Below are 18765 nucleotides of genomic sequence, written 5' to 3'. Positions count from 1 at the left end.
TGTGTCAGCCTGTTCTTACATCTTTGAAAGTTTCCAAAAATACGTCTTATTCTATATGACAGGGATACGTTTGGTACGGAACGGTACGTCACCGGAATTTGTACAGAAGTAAGGATCGAGGCATGCGCGATTGGGCAGTTCCTTGCTTGATTCCCAACGTATAAGTCCTAAAGGCTTAACTCGAAAATAAAAAGTCCTACAACAAAATAGATAAATAAAGAATCCCTAAAGAAAGCCCAACACGGCAAAATTGAAAATGTTGCAGGCTCGGTTTGATTGAGCCTGTTCATGGACGGTACTGGAAAGTGCAAATTACCGTCCACGCCCCCTAGCACCGGCTTAAGCAGAATTCAACATTTAAGCATGAAATGGTAGAATTTTGAATCTAGAAACATCCGCAGATGTGTTCATACGGCGGTTATCATGGAACCTTCAATGTGACACTTCCGTGCCATTCCATGAAAAGCCCCAAGTAATAAAAAGCGTGTGCCCTAAACGAGAAAACAATGGGCGGAACTAAATAAAATAGAATTTTGAAAGGGGATCAGAGGTTATGAAGCCTGCGTATCACAGATAAGAAGTCAAAAGACAAATTTAAAAAGCAGGCAACATATCCTAAGGGTGATTCAACATTATTCAAGTAGGAATATTGGAACCACCCAACTAGAAAATGCCGAAAAGTTGAAACTAAAAGTACCACAAGCACAACAATAATGTCGTGCTGAACGATCTTCAAGGATCGAAAATAACATCATTGATTAAATGTACGGGGAGACTTTTTACAGCCGCCACACGGCACAAATAACACGGATGTGATCATAAAATAGATAAATAAAGAATCCCTAAAGAAAGCAGATCACTAGTCAGTTGCCATTCCTCGACGAGTCATGAAGGCTTGTGGGTTTTACTGGCGCAGCGAGCAGGGTTAAAGAAATAAACCACACAGAAGATAATCTTTATTAAAACAAACCATATCCGCAATTTTTGTAGCCACCACCATAAATCGGTCGTGAAAAGTAGCCACAACAACATGACATTAAGTTCGTTCCCTGTATTGATTTATGACCGTTCCAAGGCGGCGCCCCTCTGTGTTCCTCAGATGAATGTCTATGTTGTTTTATACTGTTTTGGTGACACTTTTGCTCGTGTCTCTTGTTGTTTCTCGTCTACGGTAAGTATCTTCCCTTTGTCCCTGGTTTATATTTATTTTATTCCCCCCCTTCCCCGTGTCTCATGTCCCCTTCCCCTGTGCCTTTTGACATTGTGGGCCTTATATTAAATCATTTATTTGTTTTGTTTTATTTCCTTATAAGTTACTTATAATGTATTCTGATGTAGTGGTTTGCCTGCCCGTACTCTGCCTTGTGCCCTGTCCTGTTTTTCTTTGGGGTCCTCCTGGGCTCCTTGCCGCTGGCGCTTGTTGCTGGGTCGGGTGGGGGCTGCGTTCATTGAATGCCGCCTTTCCTTGTCGATCTTGTTTATCATATTTTATCAGAATGCCAATTCTTTTGTTTCAGCACAAAATGTTTCCCTTATAATAGTAAATTACTTAAACCAAAACCGTCATGGATTAAAAATATGCCCAAGAACCATAAATGTGTTGACTAAATGCATTGGAGGTGTTTCTAGTTTTGAAAAAATAGTTTTTCGGGATCATTGATGCCAGCACTGTTAAGTGTTGAGAATTGAGTACCGCTCAAGCCGGTGCTAGGGGGCGTGAGCGATGTTGCACTTAACCATTATCTCTCATGTACAGACTCAATCAAACCGAGTCTGCAATTCTCTTGTAATTTTGAGGGGATTAATGATTTCGAGGGATCACTTTGTTTCCAGAATTTTTTACTTCACAACAGCAGATGTCAAGTGCCGTGTGGCAGCTGTAAAAAGTTGCCCCGTACTTCACTTCAGTGTTGTTATATTTTCTGGTCCTTCGGCATCATTGATGCCAGCACTATTAAGTGTTGAGAATTGAGTACCGCTCAAGCCGGTGCTAGGGGGCGTGAGCGATGTTGCACTTAACCATTATCTCTCATGTACAGACTCAATCAAACCGAGTCTGCAATTCTCTTGTAATTTTGAGGGGATTAATGATTTCGAGGGATCACTTTGTTTCCAGAATTTTTAACAAGTTGACTAAATAACAACTTATTTGGTATAACAACAACGTATGTAATTTTCTCAGATAAGTTTTAATGACATCGACTAAAACAATACAAATGGTCAAAAACGCCGTAAGGGTTATCCGTAAAAAATATGTAACCACACTCGGAATCTTAGATATGTGCCAGTTAAAAAAAATAGCGCAGTGAACCCCCTTCTAAAGTCAGACTAAAATGTGCCACATTCAAGGTTCCATGATAACCGCTTTAAGAACACATCTGAAAAGGTTTCTAAGATAAAACATTCACCATTTTCATGTTTAAATGTTGAATTCTGCGTAAGCCAGTGTTAGGGGATGTGGACGATAGTTTGAACAAGACAGTACCGTCCATGTACAGGCTAATTCAAAACAGCCTGCAACATTTTCAATTTTACCGTTTAGGCATGTTTTAGGGATTCTTATTTATCTCTATATTAGTTGTGTGGTTTTCAAATAAATATTGTTCTGCTTTAAGCAATTTATGTTTCAGTAACTAATTAAAGGTTTAAAAAATTAACAAATAAAAATAATGAGACAATAATGAATGCATAAAATAAAGGTATGGGAAATCATAAGTTATTTAAATGTAGTAACGTGATTTTTTTAAAAAAAACAGAGAGAAATAAAGAATCCTTAAAAACGTATAAAAACGAAAACATTGACAATGTTGGACGCTCGGTTTGATTAGTCCTGTTCATGGACGAAAATAGAATGTGCAAGTTACCGTATACGCCCCCTGGCGCCGGATTAAGCAGTGTTTTACATTTAACATGATCTGAAAAATTTGGAATATTGAAACATCCGCAGATGTGTTTATATGAAAGTTATCATGGAACCTTCAATGTGACACATTAGTGCCATTCCATGAAAAGCGGCATATGGTCCCCAAGTGTAAAAAAACGGCCAATTATCTCTCCGATATGCTAGCTTTTATTTTTATTTCTGAAAATCTTTTTTTTAATTTTCCTTTTATAATTTCCAGAACTTTATACGTTGGCCAGTTACCTGAACCATCTTTTGCAACTGTTGCTTTTGCCAATTAGTACATTAATATAATGATTGGTAGTTTGAATGGAACTCAAAATACAATTTAAATTACATTTAATTTCTATTCGCATTCAGTGCTACTTTCTTCAGGCCATGAATAAGCATGCAACGTAATTTAAAGTTTGTGAAATTAATGTTTGACATTTATTCAGAATGAAAATAATTTCGTTTCTCAGACATATTGCGACAACTAAAATCGTTATATATATACACAAACAAATGTCAGCGTCAGGATTATATTCACTACAGAGTTTCAGTCGATGAAAGGCCGAAAATCGAATGTCTCCATGGGTAAATCGGATGTCTCCACGAGTACATGTTTTTCGCTTTTAGTTTTCGTGTGTCCTGCTCTAACCTCTTCAATTTGGAAGACATCTAAAATATATTACAAAAGATTTTATTTAGCATCTAAAATAAAATTTGAAACCGAATATATACAAAATTTGTGTGATCCTCCTCCCCCAAACAAAACAAAGAATCCCTAAAAAATGCCCATGGACGGTAATGGAAATTGAAAGCTACCGTCCACGCCCCCAAGCAGAACTCATCATTCAAATTTGAAATTGTGATATTTGGAATTTAAGAACATCCGCAGTTTTCATGGAACCTTCAATGAGACACACACTTTGTGCCATTCCATGAAAATCGGCGTATGGTCCGCAAGTAAAAGAATGCGTGTGCCCTTAACAAGAAATCAATGCGTGGAACTAAAGAAAATGGAATTTTGAAAGGAGATCAGGGCCTGTTTATCACTGAAAAAAACGTTAAAAGACAATTTAAATAAACATGCAACATATCATAAGGGCGATTAAAAAATATTATATCAGGAATATTGGAACCCACACATCTCGAAAAGATCAAAAAGAAAAACTAAAAACATCCAGGGCCACTGGCAAGGAACTCGGAGAAAAGTTTAGTAAAATTGTAAAAGAACATAAAAAATTAATTATTATTTTACGTGCAATAATGAATTACATGTACAAGTCAAATAAAAGGTTTCTTACTTAGTAAAAAAATCTAGAAACAAAGTGATCCCTCGGAAGCATTTATCACAACAAAATTTCATGAAAATTGCAGAATCGGTTTGGTTGAGATTGTACATGAAATCAAACTGGATAAAAGGAATAATAAACGATTCAAATAATGGGTTGTGGAAAGAAATAATAAAGAAAAATATTAATCATTTAGGTGGAATATCTTTATTTAAATGCAATATAAACACAAAAGATATATTGAAATTTAAAATCAAAAATAAATTTATACACGAAGTATAAGTAGCTTGGAGTGAAATCAATTTTAATGAAAATCCGAAAAATATTTCAGAACAAATTATTTGGCAAAATTCAAACATAAAAAATACAATAGCCTTCTCTACAGTGGAGAAGCAAAAATACATACCATGTAAAAGATATCTATGATACAAACGCAAAACTTTTAGTCAATTAAAAACTGAATATAACATTCCTAATACTGAGTTTTTAAATTACCATAGACTTATCTCTTCAATCCCAACATGTTGGAAAAGAAAATTAGATAATATCATTCTTTCTGTAACAACTGAGGAAATAAATATTTTGAGCTTTTAGAAAAAACAGAAACACATCTCCCAAATAGAAAATTAACACAGGTTCAAAAAGAAAGTAGGCTAAAATACCAGAATGAAAAACTAAAATCCCAGTTAAAATGGGAGGCTGTATTTCCAGATAAAAATGTCAATTGGCAACAAATATATTTAAATGCGTTTGATATTTGTAAGGATAATATTTTGCAAAATTTTTATTTTGATTTCTTACATAGAAATATTGCAACTAACAAATTTCTCTTTAGATGTAAATTAGTGGAGTCTAGCGTTTGTGATTTTTGTAATATGGAAATAGATAGCATAGAACATATATTTTGGACTTGTCAACAAACACAAATTTTCTGGAATGAATTGTTTAAATGGTTGGTTGAAATTGGTATACATGCAACCCAAGACAAATTTTTGTCCTTTTTTCATTCACGAAATAAAATTTTATCATATATTCTCTTATTTGCCAAATATTATATATATAGTTGTAAAACAAAAAAGAAAATACCAAATAATCTTGTGTTTAAAGGAAAATTGATTGATAGAATATCTTTAGAAAAATACATAGCATTTCAAAATGATTCTCTTGATGATTTCAACAGGAAGTGGAATAACTTTCTAATAATGTTATAAGAACTGATTGATGATAGGTCAGAAGTATATTACCAAAGCAGCCTTACTTTCTTAATATTACCTATTTTTTATCTTATCGTAGTTTGTTGGAAAAATATGTTTTTGTTTACTACAGTTTTTTTTTCTCTTGCAAATTATCCTTTTATATTTTAGCAACTCCCCAAACTTTTCAGCATTTTTCCAACTGACTCAAGGAAATTTTTAAAATTGATTTAACAAAACTTTATCTTGTTTAAAATATAATATCCTTTTTCTTAATATTTTCTTAAAGAGATTCACGTTTAAGCTCTTTGAAATTATTTTAAAATGTCTACAACAACATATATATTAGTTTTTTACGTATGTTATGTAAAATAATTAATTGAAAAATGTACAATGAATGTATTATGTAAAAGGGTAAATGTAAATAAACGGGCCTTAAACGTGGTTCAAAAAAAAGAGACTGTACATGAGGGATAATGAATAAGTGCAACATCCCTTGTGTTAAATGCAGACATAAGCTCGGAAATAGGATCGTCCCTAGAATCTATTACTTAGTCAACTTTACCGATCATATAAGACAGAGTAATAAAACAATTCAAAATTCAGTTACATGTAGATTTTTTAACATGTGAACTCAGTAACAAGCGTGAACGTACCTCTCTCCTCTTGACCTATATTTTTAATATTTATGTTACTTTAACTATGGCAAGATCTGTGTCATTTTATATTTTGGCAGCATTGAAACTAGGCACCGTTTTTTGATAATGGGTGAGTGAATGAGCGCATGTGCAAAATGACGTAAAGGACTCTCAGTGCATTTCAAGATGTTGTTAAATTGACTGTACATATAGCCACTTGCAACCACTATTTTAGATTTAAATGACATTTTCAAGAGTCATTTTCAAAGCTCAACAATGAAGAACAGATGTAATAACAGGGTTCGTACAGACATCCAATGCCAAAATTCAAGGACTTTTTAAGCACTATTTAAGCACGTTTTCCCATTTTTCAAGCACATTTGTTGCACATATACCGACACAATCTTCAACCTATGATGGATAGTTTGTTCGCCATTTTTTGTTAAATACACATTTTCTAACATTATAGAAGAACAACTAAGGGTGCATCAAGTACAGATTAGTTCAAAACAACTGCAATTTGTCCACTTACTGTTACCTTGAGTAAACATTTCATTGATTTTGATACTAAATTTGATCTTTTTTTTATTTTGTTAACTGTTGATTTTTATCATAACTATGTCATTCTGTGATTCAAACATTTTCAAGCACATTTTTAGCAAATTTAAGCACTTTTTAAGCACTTTTCAAGAGAGTAATCAAATTCAAGGACTTTTAAGCACTTTTTTTACATTTTTAGGCACTTTTTAAGAAAGAAACTCAAATTTAAGCACATTTTAAGACTGTACAAACCCTGAATAATTGTGCAGCCAAAGCTAAATATAATCCGCAGAAATTGACTTCAGTTTTCAGACTGACGGACCGTAGATCTGTACTGTAGACTAAGGCTCCCACGTTTACAAATGTTTGTAAACGTTTACACGATTGCTAGCAACTGACACGATACCGTTTAAACGGCGGTACTTCTATGTACTATACTACACCATGTATTCAAGTCGCTAAATAATGACATTCTTTCTTTTTTTGATACTTGTACAAATAAATAATGTTCAGGGCTCATCATAATTGTGTCGGCACACCTTTTCTGCATTGTATCCCCATTTCACTGTTTTGAAAGATCAAGGAAAAATCAACTTTACCAAAAATGTATTACGTCACAAGCGATTACTGCACATTGATGCTGTGTGGAGGGTTGTTAACACCCATTTTCCTTTTTTACTTTGGAATAAACCAATTAGAATTGATAAAATCCGTGATTACAGGCAATGATTAAGATATTTTGGAAGACATTATGGTCATTTCGATTGAACGGTAAAAATTATTGTAAACGTTTACGAATGGTAATCGAAACGAATCCGTTTAAACGTGTAACCGTGGGGGCCTTACTGTAGACCTGAGGATTTTCCAGATAATTCTTAAGCCAAAATGAAACAAATGAATACTATTGCATGCATGACAGGAAATTGTTCTTATTCAGATGACAACTAGATAATATCTGACTTGACAACACCTGAACCGCTCATGCTCTCACCTTCACAAGAAAAATGTGCACATAATTCTATTCTCTTAAATAAAAAACAACAATCAAACAATTCTTTCAAACATTTTCAAACAACGTTTGGTCCTATCATATTTTCTAAAAACATCAGGTCTCTGGCTACTTAATTAAATTGAATAAGAGCTTATTATTGACAACTGTCAAAGGGCGCAAACAAAGATAAGAGGCGGGATGCCGTATTCCATTGCAGACCAGGCATGAGTATTAAAATAGAAAAAAAAACAGATTCCCTAAAGAACGTCTAAAACGACAAAATTGTTTAATTGAGCTTGTTTATGGAAGGTACTGAATAGTGCTGTGGAAAATGTGAACAAGGATCAACACAACAAGGCGACGCTAACATTACGCAGACCTGATACAACCCGTCTATGCCAGCAGGGCTCCCAGAAGGCACCGAAACAAAAACGGGATATGACACCACTTGGTTACTTGGTTATTGCTCAACATTTATGGGTTCGATTAAAGTGTAAATCCATTGGTTTACCATTGATAGGTTTAATTAAGTGTTGATATATTTTTTCAGGTCCTTTGGGATCAGCAATTCCAGCTCTGTAAGTGTTAAAAATGAGAACCGCTCAAGTCAAAGCTATGGCGCATGAGGATTGTTGCATTTTTTTATACTTAGGAAGAAAACATGGGTCTGTACATGAGCGATAATGAAAAAAGTGCAACAACCTCACGACGTATAGCACCGGATTGAGCGGTACTCAAAAATCAACACTTTATATGCCGGAATCAAGCAAAATATAACAACACTGATGTGAAGAACGGGGTCACATTTTACGACTGCCACACATCAGCTGTTGTGATTTATAAATATATGGAAAAAGTGGTCCATCGGAAGCATTGAAACAAGCAAAATGACATGAAAATTGCAGACTCGGTTTGATTCAGTCTGTACATGAGGGATAATGGATTTTTTTTAAATCAATAACTTTACTTGGAAAGTAAAAGTTATTTTACAAACTATGTTAGTCAAATCAATTGAATGTCTATGCCCAAAGACTGTTGTGTCCATGTATGGGGACAATTCATTCATAAATTTCAAAGCTTTAGCCTATTTGCAAAAAGGAAAAACGAAAAGGTAAAAAAGGTGAGATATCAAAGTAGAATGATATTGACTTCTGAAGTCAATTCGAATAAAAAGGAAAGAAATTATGCAAAACTACCTCACAGTGTTATTAAACTTTAAGCACACAGTTTCATTGTAATATTGCATGGATTTTTCAAGTTCAATATTATAATATCTCTACTGGTTCCTTAGCAGGGAGGTCACAGTAACAGCACAAAATAAATCAATATTTTACCTAGAAAGTCAAGGACTTTTATGACTCAAGATCAATGTAAGTCTAATCAACTTGAAGGTCTATCCTTAAGAATTGTTGTGTCCAAGACTGATAACAATTCATTCATAAATAACTAAGCTAGAAAAGACGCACAAAAATGTCAAACTTAAACTGTCGGAGTTATAAGACTTGATACACACTCATACACACACATACACACTCATACACACACATACACATTGTAATTTTCTATTGATGGAATATTTTTTTAGGTATAAATAATTTTCATATACTCATTACTACGTTTAACCGCAATTCATAGAAAAAACAGTGACAATTCGATAATTACACATTCAAGGTCAAGGTAATTCAAAAAGTCAAGATCAAAATTAGTTTGATCTTCATAAAGGTCTTCTCCTTAAATACTCACAATGCGATAATCGCAATTAAATCATTGATCTGCGGCCGTCAGGTTATTATGGACAACGTCGGCAAAAAATTGTTAATATCTTATTATTGCCGTATTAAGATTAAAATGAAGTTCAACAATCGTTAAAATGACATCAATGCGTATTTATGATTGGAATTCTTTTAATTTGCGAGGGTACCAACCTTTATTCGACACCACGTTTTAACAACGAAATACTGATTTTTTAATATTGCAATTTTACTGTTACGGGGATCATCCAGAAATGAATGACAATTGCTTAATTACGTAAAAACAACAAGTTTTACTCTAAAAATATCGCAATATTTTCTCCCGCGACTCCCATCTTTTTGGCAGATCCCGAACTCACGTTGCTAGGTAAGATTTGTTGATGTCCCTAACGATCGATATATAGTTCATTTAAATCGTTATACCAGACTCCTCGTGGTGGTCCTTTAAGTTTTGGAAGGGACGTCTTAAGACTGGCGAATATGGCGGGTGTTCAAGAATTTTCTTCAAGGTACAGGTCGAACACGTCCGGGGTTATCATGAAGAATTAATAGCGTCACCTGTATTAGTTCCGGTATTTGCGGCGTATTGCTGGTAGAAGAATTTAAGTCAAATATGACTCATGGTACTCTATTAATCGTTCTTTTATGTTGAACACTGTCTGTTGTCAAAATGCCATTGATATCCTAAGCAAGAATCATTTACATCTTTGGACACCTCATACTGCAGCGATATACCACAGGTCTCGGCGAGTGAGTAGTATACCATTCAGAGCTTTGGCGTTACAATACTGACACAAATGACCGGATCTGTGTTTCGTCGATTGCAACCAATCTATGCAGCAGCATTCACTTCCTCTGAATATGCATTTAACAATTTAGTGCAAACTTGAACACGTTTTTCTTTTTCAGTTTTTTGAGAGTGCGTGCGACACCCACCGAGCGGCGATTCTTCTCCTGTCTAAGTTCTGCGTCAGAATGACATGAACGGAACTCCTTCTTATCCCCGTTTTATGGCATTTTCCTGGCATGTAAATCGTTTATCAGAGTTGAGAATTTGAGCAACAATATCGGTGTTATAAGCGTCATTAACTGTCACCGGCCAATAGGAGGAGGGCTTATTCTCTTGCCGTCTATTACTGAAATCCTTCACCCATCTACAAATAGTTCTAAATCAAACTGCACGTTTGGATCAACCTCCTTTTCAAGAGCGCATTTAATATTTCGGTTGCTTTCTTTCCGCTCCTACTCTGTATATTGATAAACGCATAAATTTCTTCGTGTCAGTGCGAATGCATCGTCTTCCATTACTTTATTTGAAATGACGTCACCGAAAATGACGTATCGTCCCGGTGTTACTTAACGAGTGCGCTAACACAAAAATAGTTAATTTAGTTACGTGCCAAGTGGTGTGGCTTTATGGTTTTTTTTCCATCAAAAGTTATTAATTAACTATCATTCGTTTCCAGATGTCCCTCGTGTATAACTATGTTATAACAATACACGTTATTAACACTTTACCTCATTACCTTGTGAAAAAATGGCCGTTTTCATTATAAAGCCTCCTGTTACAAGTTCAAACTGCTATGAAACTATGAAAACTGCTTAAACACTGATGAAACTTGGCACAAATGTTCACTGGACCATAGCCTCTGTAACAGCATGCTCAATCTTAACTTTTCATGTTTCCATGGCAACGGGGGGACGTCTCAAAATTGCCAAAAATCACTTTTTTGCATTGTTTTTTCCATCAAAACTGATTTCAAAGTACTGCAACTTCTCAATTGATTGAGATAGAGTTAAAGGCTTTTCAGCGTTGGTTACACGTTACCGATCAGGGGGACTGCCGCCCCATTCAAACTCCCAAACAGAGGGGGGCACTTTTTTAACAACATTTCTCAAACGAAAAACAATGTTTGAGGCCTAAATAGGGTAGTTTTTCACTGTTTGAGGCCTCAAAAGGGGGGGTCGAAAAGCCGTCAAAACACGTCTATATAAGGTAAAGGGTTAAGCAAATATAGATTATATGTAACATATAATATATATTAACGAGACACTGTATGAAATAGAAAGGGAGTCACTTTCATTATGCCGTGATATTGCGTGAAAAAAATTCTAATTAACTTACAACCATGCTTATCTTTTAAGACAAGCTGCTTTTCTTTATCATTTTCTCTAACGAACAGCGAAATGGATACAAATAGGAATGGTTGCATCAGGTTTGAAGATTGAAAACAAGTGTGTTAGATAGGCATCAATGCTAAGATGGCCATCCCACGTGCCTTGCGGATTTACATATGGTATTGCTGAGTAACGGCACACCTAAACAACCCGATTCCAATCTAGTTCTCTTATTTCAAAATTAATTTGATAACGAATTGAAGCAGTACAAAATGCACATTTTGCTCCTCGGGTATTAATTATTGGTTCAATCTTAATAAGACGCATTTTTTTTCTCGAACATTCGAACTGCTGTGTTATATCTATGCGGAAATGCAACTGAAAATGGTGATTTGGTGAACCTCATTTAATTGCTTTAATCGGTCTTCCCGCTTTTATTGGTTTTCACATCGCACCAGCACTGTATATTTCATAAGGCGACTTTTCATTTGTCCTGGTGGGGGAGACCTCAGGTGCCCTTTTGTCCGTAATTTCATTATGAGTAACCACAGACGTTTCATCCTATGACCGTTGACTTTGCCTTTTTGATCTTTGTTCTCATTTATTAGCTGGATAGCTTTTCCCACATAAAAGAATCAGAAAACGCTTGCTCGGCTCGAACTAAACGATGTGAGAGGCAAGTTGTTTTAAGACAACGACCTTAACCAGTATGCCACGGATGCCCCTTACGGAGGTACAAAAACTTGTAAAAACTTGCATGTTAACTGAAATGGCGTTTTATGAACACTCTGATTGGAACAGAAATGGTGAAGAAGTTTTGAGCAGTTCTTAATATGTTGAGTTTTTTGCCCCTGTTTCTTGCATAACTCAAAGAAATTTTCTTTTACTTAAATTAAGCAACTTTTGAATATAATCTATCGCATATTATTGCAGCAAATTTTGCACTATGATCGATCGGGAATTAACTATCAAACACAAATCTGACGTCGAAGGAGGTGTTGCTTGGCACAGGTTTGAGTCGTCTACCTTTGAAAATAACCCAGAAGATAAGAAAACCTCACATTCAGGAGCAGATAACTAAAAAAGGAGGGTGAACCCCAATTTCTTCTCAACAATTTTGTATCAATCATGATTCTCATTAATTAGCTAAATTTTTCTTTTTAACCTTTGTAAAAGATGCCAAAATTTTCACTTAGGGGTCTATCATCTTAAGATTTACAAGTCATTAATGGTCAAAACCATTATCATATTCCACTAGGTTTTTACTGTAGCAACCATATTCCTTTTCGAAAATATTTATCAGAATACTCGTACGAAAAGTCAATTTTAAAGATACAGAGGTTTTACCTATTCCAAGCTAAAATCAGCATTTGCACCATGTGATTGCCAAATATTAATCACTTTTGATTATAATCTCATTAATTTAGCCTCGATTTTTTAATTAAAGAGTCCACAAAGTCCATAACAAAGCACTTTTGTACTCTATATAGCTTTGTTTTATTTCCAGAGTAACAAACACCCAAACCAAATCACTTTGTATATCGTTAAGCCTCGTTTTCATTTCCAGATATCAAGTCGCAATTGTACTACAAGTAAGAAAATTCTCTCAAAATGTCCAAAAAAGGTTTGTTTGAAATAAAGAGGTCATAATACTTTATTGAATGCAATACTGATCCTTTATCCTGACACCAATATGCCAATTCAATGCTAAAATGGGATTTTTTTTAAATATTGTATCATTTATTTGGTTATACTGTACACTTCTTTTGAACGTGTCAATGTGCATGAAAAAGTGCTTAACAAGTTTGGTATATAATAATAATATTAATTCGCAACACGTGATCGCCAAATGTAAATCTTTTTTCAGTATAATCTTATGAATTTAGCTTTGTGACCACAACATCCATAACAAATCCCTATTGTATTCTACATGGCTTCGTTTTCATTTCCAGAGTATCAAAGCAATATCAAATCTCTATTGTATTTCATTTAGCCTCGTTTTTATTTCCAGAGTCAAAAAATCCGTACCAAGTCGCAATTGTACTACAAGTTCTGTCAAAATGTCCAAAAATGGGGGTTTGAAATAAGAGGTCATCGTAAAATGTTGAATACAATACCGATTCCTTTAGAGTCATAAACAATTGCAAAAAAATATATAAGAGTCGGCTAGCGCCTCTTGTAATATAGATTTGCAAGTTGTGTACTCGTTCAACAGAATTCAGTTTTGTAACAAACAATGATTGATGATATACTCGTATCTATATGTGACATACTATAAAATGTAACTAATGAACTTTCCGAGTTTGAACCACGTAACATTGCAATGAAAATGATTATTGGACTTTAGCCCCAAAATATCTATATCAGATGCATTTCGTACCTCATTTAGCCACGTTTATTTTCAGAGTACATAATATCTTTATAAAATGCATATCATTCTCCATATAGCATTATTTCCATATTCAGTGTCTAAAAAATTGACTTCTTAATGTACCTGAAATAATAAAGTTCTGTCAAAATGTAAAATAATGTGAAATAAAGAGGTCATTAAACATTGTTGAGAAAACTTCTCTATTGGACTTTATACAGCCACCTACCCATTTATCAGACTTGACTGATGTCTCATCCAATAAAGGTTTGAAAATATTGTACTCTTCAAATAGAATTCAGTATTGTTCTAAACAATGTATAATAACCTGGTAATACATGTATATAATCCTGTAAGACATTTATCTTAATGCAAAATTTCATATTACTTTGAGGTTTTTATACATTGTTGAGTACAACAAAAGGATTCCATTGAACGAATGAACAGCTATTAACTTATATTGAACGAAACACTAGCCGAGTCTGATGTAGGTTTTGCAGATCAGTATTTGGGTTCAAAAATGAAAATGAGGCTAGACAGAGTATAATTTCCCTTCAATATGGATGTTTTGGACACGGTTAATGATAATGTGACTAAATATTTAAGATTGGGTTCAATAATACTTTATATCGAAAAACCACTTGATGCAAACGTTGAAGGTTCATTGGTTATATTTCGTAAGTTGTGAAATACTAACTGCTAGTAGATCAGATAATTTCGGAATGAAAATGTGAAAAATGCTTCACTAATTTTTCGAGTTTCACACTAAATCATAAACCATTTCTGTTCCGATCAGAGGGTTGTGAACTTAAAGATTATGAAACACAAATTTTTTATGGTTTTATATCATAAATATGATGCTCAAATTAAGATTTATCAAGTTCCAAAAAGCATTATTTATAAAGATGGTACCGAATTTAACTTTTCATTTAAATAAAGGGAGGTAAAAGTCTAAGTCAATAAGATATGAATGCATATATTCTAATGATTACATATAATATGTACAAATATTTACAGTACATATTTTACATATTCTTCGATGTTTAAAAATTGTTTTATAAGCATAATTATATACATTTCACTTAAGTGTGGTATATAACCTCAATCACAACATACATGAACTTTAATTTCATTTACATGCAAATCTTGTTCCAGTTTATGTACCTCCAAAATCACAAAAAAAACAAAAGGGTGCCGATTAAAGCAATAAAATGGCATAGATTAAGAATGCCTCGCATGAAGCTGAATTTTTGCATCGCTACATAACCGCGGTCCGGATGTTGAACAAAATAAAGAGAAAATAATGCGCTTTACTAAGCCGTAATTCTTTTTTAAATTGTTTTTAAAATAAGGAAATTTGCTTGTAAAATATTAATTGAAATCGGTTTGTTGATGTGTGCCGTCATTCAACTCCAACTCCATGACTTGATGTCATAGGTCAACACTGCATGTACTATATACATGTATCAAGAATAAATTTGCAAACGGTGTTAAAGATGAGCCTTTATATTTTACAAGCCATACAAATCATGATGCATGACAATTTAATCCCACATAACATTCAGAGAGTAACTCCCCAAATTGTGGTTAGGAAACATAATTTACATCACTCTCTGTAACTAAGATATTTTTCTGGACGGTAGCTAAGTATGAAACATAGACCATCGTAGCTAAATAGGTTTAGCTGTATTCGTGAGTGCAATTGCCTGTAAGCTGGAGTAAAAACGGATGTCACTAATTACCCACAAGGTATGTTACTTTGAACGACTATGTTTGACCATGTAACAATACATAACCTAAGTCATATTAATACTAGTATTGAATAATCCACTGTTACCTTAATGAACAAGTCTTTATCATTAGCCACTTCTTTAACTTTGTTCTCACCCATCCTCTTAATCTAAAATATTACGAAACAGCTAAAAGAAAACATAGTTAAGAAATCCTTCATTCTTTACTTTGAAAGCGGGAATTACTTACAGCAATGAGGGTCAAATGACTTTATCATAATTATAAGTTCATTTAGGTTTAGTAAACAGTGATAATAAAATTCTAGATAACTTATGTGATGTAATTTTGTAAAGTTAATGTTGATAAATATAGATAACGACAAACAAATTGACACGTTGATAAACCATCAAAATTCTATTACAACACAAATAGATAGGTAGGCATTGCACATGAGTACAATCAGACAGGGTAAAGCTTCCTATTTCTGCGAATATAACATATGAAGATGCGTTAATGTTTCAGTCAAAATGTGCCATAGAGGCTGCAACAGACACAAACTGAACATACAAACGGGACATGTTTTATTCAGTTTTAATTGATATTTGTTATAATACTTTGTTTATCCTTCCGTTAGGTTTATCGTTTTAAAGAATACGATAAAAGCATAAGCAGGAATGTGACAAATTATTGATAGATTAAGAACACGAAACACAAAATTAAAGTCTACTTTACCAATTTCTTGCATTGTCTATAAAGATGAAACCCAAAATGGCAGATGTCATGAAATAGCAAGGTCCTTTTAAAGCACGCACTTCCCATGTAATACTCGACAGGCCCTGAGTGTACATTTGATGTGCCATTTTTATTGATTTTCTGAGAATAAAAAGAAAATTTCAAAATCTGTAAAGTCACTTATATGACGCAAATTTCTGGTTTAATCTATGTATCAATTTTATCAAATCAATTTTATCGTGTGAATGAGATAATGGCAAGTTATATCATAATTCAACTTTTCTATACGATTTTCAATCGGATTGTTTGCTCTCTGGCAAAAGTTTCACACAGAGTTCAGGATTCAGGCGCAAATAAAGCGAGGTAATCAACCATAATATACAAAAGCTAATATATAGACAGAATATTGAACAGTACTTTTATATCATCTCTGAATACTTGATGTTTTACTTCTTACTTAACATGATTTTAATATGGCTTGAATCTTATCAAACATCTTCTGCTTTGTACAAAATATAAGGAAAACGATTACCTCTCTATAAGAATCTCTGTGATACGGTGCTCCTTCTAGTGTAACTATATATGACCATGGACGTATGCATACCTATATATTTAAATTAAATGAAAAGGAACATTTAATATCTACATATGAATTAAATTACAATTCAATCGCATGCTTACTGGTGGAAAAGTAATAAAATGGTATTCGCATATATGGAATATGTAAAAGCATACTTAATTAAATAGAAGCTGTATAAGTTGTGCAGTATGGTAAAACTCGTGTGATTGAACTTGTTTATGGCCTTAGCGTAACTTCAACGTACTGTAACTTTCATGATTTACTGGTGGAGTGAAACCTTAAGTGCCTCAGCGTGTATCATTTTATGATGAAGCGGGCGCCCGAAATAAATCGTCGTTACTTATTAAGCTAGCTTGATGCTTAACTCAAATGAAACATTCTGAAGTTTGTTCCTGGTTGAGTTTGAAACAGAACGGTAAATCGCAAACATTTAATTTGAGTGAGCGACTTTTACTTCTTGGCTATGGTAGCCGCACATTGTTACTTAAGGTCCAAATAATGCTTATTTTATACAAGTTTTTGTCTGGAAAAGAAATATGGAAATTTGCCAGATGTTTACTATTTTCCCCTCCTCTAACATATTACCTGACAATTGCCACACTCTGGTGGCCCTGTGTTCCTGGATGATCGTTTTCTCTTGAACATATTTGCCTCCTCTTTCGGACGTTTTTCAAATTCATACACTGGATATCTCTTTATGTCCTTCTAAATAAGGCAGGAAATAAAGCATTTCGAATTATATATCGTTACATGATAATTATATAGTTGTTTACTGATGATTAAAATCAAAGTTCTATTTCCTTTTCAAACAGAATGGGATGATTTGCCAATCATTAAGAGAAATATGGTAAATTTAGCTTTATAAACATGCATACGAAATACAGTTAACTTTGACTTACTGACTCTCAAAGTTTCACATATATACTCGTATAATACAAGTTGTATACTATTTCTCTTTTAGAAGACAAACTGTCAATAAAGTACATCTCATTATTATCAAATGTGACCAAGTATTGTAAAATTTAAATACAAAAGATGAAAGACCGTCTGAAAATGTTACTATTTGTTTACTTGAATGCTTTTACAAGACAGATTTTCCAGTACAATATGGACAGCCCAACACGGCAAAATTGAAAATGGTGCAGGCTCAGTTTGATTGAGCCTGTTCATGGACCGTAGTGGTAATTGCAAGCTACCGCGTCCACGCCCCCTAGCAGCGGTTTAAGCAGAACTGAACATTTAACATGAACTGGTAAAAATTAGAATTTAGAAACATTCACAGATGTGTTTATATGGCTGTTATCATGGAACCTTCAATGTGACAAATTAGTGCCATGCCATAAAAAGCGGCATATGGTCCAGATAAGTGTGCACCTCGCATATTCAGTATCGACCTACATCTATACAGGACGTGAAATTATTTCGGAGAGCCGGTTGATAAACGCAGGAATAAATAAATGGAATAACATAGAAACTTTTGATTTTCCGGTCGACATTTTTTTATGTCACAGTTTTGATTTTTTTTTGTAATATTACTGAAGCAATGTAGTTTTTTTATGTTTTAACAGTATGTTTGAACGTTTTCTTGCTATCTACCATTTACACCGGTGCTAGAAAACCCTGTCTTACACCCCATGTAAGACAATTCGCGTGCGTGCTTTACATGACGTAATTGCCGTGCGCCTTCTATGAATTAATTGTCTTCTTATGATGACGTACTTAACCGTTATGAATTCAGTTGTAAGATCATACTCTACTATAAGAAAAAAGTGCGTAATGAGAATATCAGTTTTCATAATTTCTGTTCTGAAAATAATTGATATGTAATATGCAAGAATAAGAGCCTCGTTACCGCCGTAAACAGTCACCCTTGAGCTAGATATTCCGAACTATTCCGGCAGCCGGTGTAATATTCATATAATCTACATTGCATGACTGTCAGCC

General features: G+C 34.0%; 1 protein-coding gene across 1 annotated transcript in view; it reads right to left on the bottom strand.

Moving 5' to 3' along the window:
* Positions 1–2170: 2170 nt before the first annotated feature.
* Positions 2171–18765, bottom strand: part of LOC132740616 (protein starmaker-like) — a 29276-nt gene continuing 12681 nt past the window's right edge. The window contains exons 5-9 of the mRNA XM_060728559.1: positions 17407–17526; positions 16774–16845; positions 16242–16382; positions 15616–15678; positions 2171–3562 (exon numbers count right to left, since the gene is read on the bottom strand). Coding sequence (XP_060584542.1) covers positions 3431–3562; positions 15616–15678; positions 16242–16382; positions 16774–16845; positions 17407–17526 — 528 coding nt within the window. The 3' untranslated portion in view covers positions 2171–3430. The remainder of the gene's footprint in view (positions 3563–15615; positions 15679–16241; positions 16383–16773; positions 16846–17406; positions 17527–18765) is intronic.

The sequence above is a fragment of the Ruditapes philippinarum genome, unplaced genomic scaffold (genome assembly GCF_026571515.1).
Source record: "Ruditapes philippinarum isolate M1 unplaced genomic scaffold, ASM2657151v2 ctg5920_1_1_1_1, whole genome shotgun sequence".
In the NCBI taxonomy this organism is placed as follows: Eukaryota; Metazoa; Mollusca; class Bivalvia; order Venerida; family Veneridae; genus Ruditapes; species Ruditapes philippinarum.
This window is presented reverse-complemented; position numbering and strand designations above follow the sequence as displayed.